Source organism: Vanacampus margaritifer, chromosome 13, assembly GCF_051991255.1.
Source record: "Vanacampus margaritifer isolate UIUO_Vmar chromosome 13, RoL_Vmar_1.0, whole genome shotgun sequence".
In the NCBI taxonomy this organism is placed as follows: Eukaryota; Metazoa; Chordata; class Actinopteri; order Syngnathiformes; family Syngnathidae; genus Vanacampus; species Vanacampus margaritifer.
Window position 1 is genome coordinate 18,263,107 of NC_135444.1, and position 8,605 is coordinate 18,271,711.

At 37.6% G+C, this 8,605-nt stretch overlaps 1 protein-coding gene across 2 annotated transcripts; it reads left to right on the forward strand.

Annotated features, from left to right (window-relative positions):
- Window positions 1–2,963: 2,963 nt before the first annotated feature.
- Window positions 2,964–8,575, forward strand: nmu (neuromedin U). Of its 2 annotated transcripts, none has more exons than XM_077584232.1 (8): window positions 2,964–4,172; window positions 5,965–6,020; window positions 6,092–6,133; window positions 7,488–7,541; window positions 7,611–7,643; window positions 7,861–7,935; window positions 8,233–8,286; window positions 8,349–8,575. In XM_077584232.1, the coding sequence occupies exons 1-8, from the start codon at window positions 4,025–4,027 to the stop codon at window positions 8,382–8,384; spliced, it is 498 nt and encodes a 165-aa protein (XP_077440358.1). In that variant the 5' UTR covers window positions 2,964–4,024; the 3' UTR covers window positions 8,385–8,575. The 2 variants fall into 2 exon arrangements, with proteins under 2 accessions (XP_077440358.1, XP_077440357.1); XM_077584231.1 differs by having other exon boundaries at window positions 2,964–3,574; window positions 3,915–4,172; window positions 7,488–7,643.
- The last annotated feature ends 30 nt before the right edge of the window (window positions 8,576–8,605 follow it).

Genomic DNA, 8,605 nt, shown 5'->3' on the forward strand with positions numbered 1-8,605 from the left:
AATTTTTTTTTTTTTTTTTTTTTAACGCATACACAACTTCCACCTGTCATTATGGGAAAAAAATGTGAAGATTTTATTATTTATTTTTTTAGCCTACAAGTATATGTTCAAACAAATTTGCAATTAAATTTGAACGTACTTGCAAATACATCCAAACGTACTTGCAAACACATTCAAACCTATTTAGAAACATTTGAACATATTTAATACGTTCAAACTCCACATTGGCAGTTCCATGCTTCCGTAAAAAGTGACCGAACCAATGCTGGGTTATTTAGACCCATTATTTATTGGATTCAGGATTTCACCCAGTACCTTGCTTCAAGATTTTGATCAAAGTAACCCAATCTGCTCAAACCCACAGCGAGCAGGTTAGGAAAACAACCCAGCAAAGCAATTTTTTTCGGTGTGAACACCTGCAATGATCGCAACCTTTGACTTGAAATTTACTGTACCGTCAATACCCCCCCCCCTCACCGACTCGTTTCTACTCGAGGGCTGTAAAGGCATCAATGTGCCCTACTTTGGTAACCTCGCGGTGAGGTGAGGCCTCCGCTCAGCCGCTGGCCAAATTGCACGTCAAAGAAGCGCGTGTACCCCCGGCCCTCCGGAGCCAAGCGAGCATGAGAGAGCCTATTACGCTCTTCGCTTGTTAGGGGTCGGGGGTTTGATCATGCGTGCCATTTTGTTTGAAAGCAATCATGTAATTTCCAAGCGTGTGACCTCACAAAGAGCGCCTCTGCTTCGTCTATGTAAAAAAAAAAAAAAAAGTGGAATACAAGGTAGGTTGTTGTCATTGTGCTTTTCCAGTGTAATGTAAGTAGGATTTTGTTTTTACACAACAGATTGTAGATGCACAGCCAGCTGACCTTGTAAAGAAAAATGGTTTGTTTACTATAGATGCCAAAAGTTGTCTTTATTCACTGAATTTGTGAAAAACTAAACATCAATTTTGACGTAATATTATGGATGATTATATGATGTCAAAATCACTTTTTAACCGTTTTATACAAAATACAGGTCTTAAGCGTGAAATCAATCAACCACGTGAATCCAGTTTCCAAAAATGTGCTGAGAGCGAGCTCATTTGGAATGCTGTCGGATTGTGATGTAACAGTGGGGCTAATTTACATGATACCGCCCCCACATTGAGTTTCTCTGTACCTGACATGGCAGGGAACACTCTAAAAACAGTTGGGTCAAAAGTAACCCAATTATGTATCAAAAATGGACCGATCCACTTTCTGGGTTGTTTTATACAAAATGACCCACATTTTTGGCCCAAGTAAAGTATATGACCAATATTTATGAGTGGTTTTACACTGAAAGACCCATTTCTTGACTCAAAGTTGGGTCAAATCAACCCAAAGGATGGGTCATTTTTTGACCCATATTGGGTTATTTTTGACCCAACTGTTTTTAGAGTGAAACTCAATAAAAGATCCACCATTTTCAAATGACGGACTTCCTGACTACACGGAAGAATTATGTCAATGACTAAAGGTAAGCAGAGCTGCAATGTTGCTGAATGCACAGATTACACTTCATTATACTGTCCCCTAGTGGCCAAAGGGCACATACCAGAAATAAAATAAAACTAAAAATAAACCTTGTATCTCAAGTCACCGCTGTACAATGTTTTTAGCATAAGTGTGATATACGGATTGGATCATTTTCTAATAGTCACAGAAAACCATAAGAGCATGAAGACTAATGTGTTTAGGAGGCAGGAAATTGGAAATGTTGCAGTTGGATCCACTACGACAGTTAGCCCCCTGATTAAAAACTTGCTTTTCACACAGTGAAAAATAATATTGCACACATGGCACATGTAAAATGAGTCGAAGTGTGCCAATTAGTGAATTGGATCACGCTTATCTCAATGACACATATAATGGAGATTCCACGAGTCCATTACATCGTCGAGGGCCAATCTGAACATAATTGCAATAAAGTTATATACGCATTGATCATATGAATCCCATCTCAGTAGAACATTAGAGATGATTAAAATGCGATTGAGCAGGGGAGGTGGCGACTTCCACTTAAAAGTCTGCAGCGGATGTGTTTGTTTCGGAGATGAACGTCACTCCACTTGTAATTATTTTTTTCATAGCAGTTGAACATGTTTGCAAGGAAAAATTATGATCCATTGCAGTGGTTCTCAATTTTTATTCACCAATTGCCATCTAAAAAAAAATACTCTGCGAGTAGCGTCATCATGGCTGACATTAAATTAGTAGGCCAATGTGTTCATAACTGGTTGTATAACTGAAAAGTAGGGAAATACCAATAACAGGTATCGTACCAGGCGGAAATTGGTCGTATTTTAATGTATTTAATTGGGCCCTTTATTTCAGATACAAACAAAAATAGGTACGATCCCATTTCAATAATTTTCAAAATTCACATAACGAACAGCATTTCAAATAAAGGACAGAAAGGGCAATTAATAAGTAACAGCGAATTATTATAAGATTTCAATTCCTTTTACCAATGAGCAATATTTGTTTTTGTTCTAAAGAAATGATATTTGTGTAAATATTGTTTACCTAGTAAAACAATGCAAAAGTCAAAATTTTAAAAATAAATAAATAAATAATTAATATGCGTGATGGTAAGATTACCAATAGAACAAATCCAATGTTGAAAATCAAGCCTTTTTTTTTTTTAACATACTCGCATAAAAAGAACAACCAATCAAAGCTCAGCTTCAGAAAACAATTGAGCTGTGATTGGTTGTTGCCTGAAACCTGAGCAACTGTGATGTCATTTTCACTCGACAGCAAGTGGCAAAATGGCCGCTCCGAGATGGATGAAAACGGCTGGATTTTGCTCCGTAACTCTTATTCCACAAATGTAATATTAATCAGAATGTCATGTTTAGACTAGTGAGGTCACATATAACATATTACTGTCAAGAAAGATTAAAGGTTGACTTCTCGTTTAATGGAACAGGTATTCAAATTTTAGGTTATGTATACGTTAGCGCTTCTGAACGCTTACACCAGTTGGTTTAGTGATTTCAGCACCGCCTTGCACGTGTTGACTTGTTTTCATTTCAGATGAACATGGCTGCCATCTGTTGGTGTTGATTCACCCAAGTTGTAATGTATCCCCTTCCATCTCTTCGGAGAGCTTTAATGCAAACAAACCCTTCATAGGCAGGAGCGCGCAAGTCCCAGTCATAATCAAAACCAACTCATTTCAAAGGTCTTGACATTTAGACGGTGCCGCAGAAATGGCGGAAGCACACACGGGAGCGTTGCCCCGCAATGAAAAAGCTGCTGTGGCTAAGTATTTGAACGCAACATCACTTGTGAGCGTGCCTGTTATGATGTTGCTGACTGGGAAGGCAGGAAGAGGATGGATGCGGGGATAAGCGTGGGAGGACCGACATGGGTGGGGGACCACAACTCCTCGGAATTGCTTCGTCGTATGACAATTAACACATGGAGTTCAGGCTTTGTTTTGTTTTGACTTGAACGTCTTAAGGCAATCCAGTGCCGGAAGTTGCAAAGCAGCCCCGGAACATAACCGAGCATAAAATTAACGAGATTTCAAGACTATCAAGGTAAACAGGATGAAATCGCAAAACACACCGCTCAAAGGACGCAACAAAGTAACTGCACTTTCACATCCGACCACGGGTATTTCGGGGTGCATAAGTCTATTCTCAAAAACGTTGAGAACCCCAGTAATGGGTTTATCTCACGTTAATTAAAAAAAAATATAACAACAAATTCAATATATAATTGTATTTATAAGCCTAAAAAAAATAAAGCATGGCAAAATATATATTTTTTAGAATTTTCTGAAAATTATTAAAAAATAAATAATAATAATGAAAAATATCAAAGTGTACCTAAAGTTGTGCCCCTGTAAAGATCTGACAAAAGGGTGTCCAATCCCAGCCTCTTCCACATGTGGGCCTCCTCCGGTGACGCATAGGTGACACCCGCCTTCATATACTGCCGGCACGTTGCTCCAAAGTCACTCACAAGTCACACACGCACTGAAAAAGATGCAAACGAAACAGAAGACGCGCGCAGCCTCCAGCAGCAGCAAAAGCAGCTTGACCAAGCTTAGCGGAGGAAACGTGAGTGCAGTCGGCGCGGCCGGCGTGAGCCTCGCCGCCCTCCTGGTCCTCGTCAACGTTCCTCTCATACACAGTAAGGTGGATTTTGATAACTTTTCTTTTCTTTTTGGTGTTGAATTGAGGCTTTCTTTACATACTTTTTTAATCTATATTTTGTCATATTAGTTTTTAATATAATTGGATCCTTATGTCATTGTTTATTTTATGTTATGAACATATTGTTTTACATGCATGTAATGAATTTATTTTAATATATTATATAATTGTATCTATAGGGCGAAACATTTTAATAATAATAATAATAATAATAATAATAATAATAATAATAATAAAAGTGTTTGGCAATTTTTAAAATCTATGTCTAAATTTATTTTAAAAGAAATTAATCGGAAATATCACATGTTTAGTACACAGTGTTTGGTATAGGCTGAATGTTTTTTGAAAGTAAGTATAACTGCAATTAAAGTTTTACATTTTATTTTTTACTATTTTTATGTGTCATTAATGTAATCACGTTATTCTTGATTACATTTCACATTATTTATTAATCCCATTATTCCAGCGCTAGATTTTTTAACCTCATTTTATTGTGCCATCCTGCTCATTAGTCTTTGATTTGTGGGCTCTTCTTTCATCCGTCCATCCATCCATCCAATAGACAATGTCATCCATCCATCATGCAATAAATATTCTTCCATCTAGCCATCCATCCTGCAATAAATATTATTCATCCATCCATTCAATATTCATCCATCCATCCATCCAATAAATAGGATTCATCCTTCCATTCAATATTTATCCATCCAATAAATGACATTATTCATCCATCCACTAAATAACATTATTCATCCATCCATCCAAAAACTAACATTATCCATCCATCCATTCACCATTACTCATGCAAAATAACATTATCCATCCATTCATCCATCCATCTATCCAACAAATAACATTATCCATCCATCATTAGTCATCCATCCATCCTAAATAACATTATTCATCCATCATCCTAGAAATAACATTATCCATCCATCCAACAAATAACATTATCCATCCATCGTTATTCATCCATCCATCCTATAAATAACGTTATCCATCAATCCATCCATCATTATTCATCCATCCATCCTAAATAACATTATTCATCCATCATCCATCCATCTATCCAACAAATATCATCCATCCATCGTTATTCATCCATCCATCCTATAAATAACGTTATCCATCAATCATTAATAATCCATCCATCCTAAATAACATTAATTATCCATCATCATAGAAATAACATTATCCATCCATCCATCCACCCGTCCTATAAATAACTTTATCCATGCATCCAATGGATAACACCATCCACCCAATACATAACAGTACAGCATTCATCCTTTCATCCATCCATTGAATGGATAACAAATCTAGCCATCCATCAATACGTATTAATCATTTTTGAAATTGGAAATTGTTGTCATTCTTTACATTATCCAGTTCATGTCATTCACTTGTTCATCCAGCTCTATCCATCCATCTATCCATTTTTCGACCGTTTTCTCTTTCCCTGTGGCTCATTGCATTAAGGCCGATTCACTCAATGTGATGTTTGGCTTGAGCGAAATTCTGGCCTATGGAATATGTCCATCCGGGGTGGATAAACTAATCAGACGTCAGCACCATAAGTGCGTGCGTTCTAAAGAAAAGCTCTTACGCAACTAATGGCCAACGGCGGCAATCACGTGGATGACAATCTACAAAAGCTTTCAGATTTTACACTGTCATTATGCATCTTCTGTTAATGGGAGGCTGTTTCGCTTCAAGATGTTTTTGTTTTGACTAAGTTAATGCTTTGTGTTGCGCTCACACAAAAAAAGGTGCTCGGCTAGAACCTCAGCAGGCTTCAGTCGACCAGAGAAAGCTTCTTGGCCAGGTAAGTAACACCGCTTCTTAATTCTCTCTCCTTGTTGTCTTTGTCATCTGCTGTATGTTGAACCTCCGCAGATAGACGCAGCCTGTTCCTCCTTCTTCTCTGCAGACGTTCAGGTGCTGCTATAAACACAACACATACACACAATCGACGGCACCAGCCATCCATTCAATAGATAACGCTATTCCTCCATCCAAACACCCTCCAACTAATGGAAATATCTATTGATCCAAACAGTATATTGACCTAACATCATCCATCATCTGATAGCACGATGGGCTCTGGTTCATGGATGGCGTAAATGGAGATCAGTAGATCCAAAAACGGAAGGGCTGGGCTGTTGTGGGAGTGGTCAAAACCAACTTCAACCACGGCCAGTCAAAGCGGCTCTTCTAAATCTATTCAATTGTGGCACTGACCTCGCAGTACAGTCGTTTTGGAATGGCGGAACGTAAAACTCCGCCACGAAAGGGGCTGTTGGAGAATACTGTGCCACCAAGTGGGATAGGTCGCGTTGGTCCTGTGTCAGTTTTAGACATGGTCTTAGGAGATGTGAACCCCTTTTCACACTGCACTCGTGGCAACCAAGGTTATTTTAGTTAACGAAAACTAACAAAATAACTAAAACTAAAATTCAAAAAGCATCTTCGTTAACAAAATAAAATAAAAACTAAAATGCTTTTTTTTTTTTTTTAAATGAAAACTAACTGAAACTACAATTTGCATTTACAAAACTAACTCAAACTAAATATAAGTACTGTATAGCGAAAATGTCCTTAGTTTGAGTTTTTGGTAATTAATACATGAGCCTTTGCGGATGTGATTTTAAGTATATTTATTTTGATATTAACCGAAATAACATATTCACTGATGTCACGGGATCGCGAGTCCGCCCCTCATGTTGGGGCACCTTCAGATGACGTCGCTCCTCAGTGACAATTTTGTGTGCTTGACTTTTCGCTCCAATGGCCTGGCACACCTGTTTTTTTCATTTAAGTCAGCCGAAATGCAACACTAGGTAAGAAATGTGTTACTTAATTTCATTTTATTATGGTGTTTATTAAATATTGCACACAATTAATATTTAAAAAAAAATAAAAATAAAACTAATATTGAAACTAACTTAAATTAAACTAAAATTAAGCATTAAAAAAAACTCATAAAAACTAACAGAACAGCCCTGAAAACTAATTAAAACTAACTAATTTAAAAAAAAAAAAAACTCAAAACGAAATAAAAACCAACTAAAATGAAAATTCCAAAAACTATAACAACCCTGGTGGCAACAATCAGAAGTGCAGCCTACCGGGAAGTAAAAGTAATTGCAAAAAAATACAACATGAAAACGCTGATACGAAAATCAGGACCCGCCGGCATTTGTGCCGCTGTGCATTTGCGTTGTCTATGAAAATAGAGCCCGACATTTTCAACAATAAATCTAAAGGCAAAGCAAATAATCGCCTTTTCCAGGCATCGGACATCTTGGGGGAAATTTGCTTCTTGATGCTGGTCCAGAAGTTCAAGGTAGACAAAGAAGTATACATTCCATCAATGTCATATACGCAAATAGTTGATTATCTTCTTTCTTCTCAGGAGCTCAAAGGACAAGAAAAAAACAACAAAAGAGTGAGTGCATTTTGCAAGTGGGGTACAAAACGTGCGTAAAACACCAAAGTTTTGTTTACAGTAACAGAAGTGGGATCCAAAGATAGACGAGCCCCACAAAACGAAAGCCCTTTTGTGATTCCCAGTGTCTATATTACACAAATATTAAAAACATAGCCAGAAAATTAATGTTTCACTTGCTGTCTCTCACGATAGCTCTCGTCTTTGTGTCAACCAGAGCCCCGCATTGCCGCCCCTCCTGCATTTGGGGCCTCATTTGCATACCCGGAGACAGAGAGGAATCTCAGTTCAAGTAAGCACCACTGTTAAAAAATGAGTAGCAAAGATGTGTTAAGCTTTTTTTTTTTTGGGGGGGGGGGGCGCAATTTAAAACACTTCCCAGGTGTCTAAATAACATCTGTGACATAGCTTAGCTTAATGCTAACACATAATGGGAAACACCATTACAGATAATTGGATACAAACAGTGCAGTAACACATGCAGTTTTGTTTTTGTTCTTTATGTGTTGTAACGTTAACAAAATGGCAACAATATAAAACACTTTGAGGAGTACTGTACAGTAATGTACTTACTGTTGTGTCGCCACAGGCTGAACTGGAGGGACCCGGCGGGATCCAAAGCAGAGGCTACTTTCTCTATCGGGTATGACAGAAAAATCGAATAAAAAAAATTCTGAAAAAACAATTTTTTTTTTTTTTTTGCAGCCTCGAAATGGAAGAAGAGTGTTTGAATATGAGTAGCCAAAAGTTAACGCCTGACCTCTTGAGCCCACAGCAGCCTCCTCACAGTGGCTGCACCGGACCACCGAGTCGACCACACAATTTACTGAATGTACATTAAGAAAATGATATAATGGAAAAAATATTAAAGCCATTGTGCAGATTTTATTTTGTGGGATATGTAAAATGTATATACACGTCCTTTGCATTAAAAGTGCTATCAGAGGTGCTTGTTATTTTTA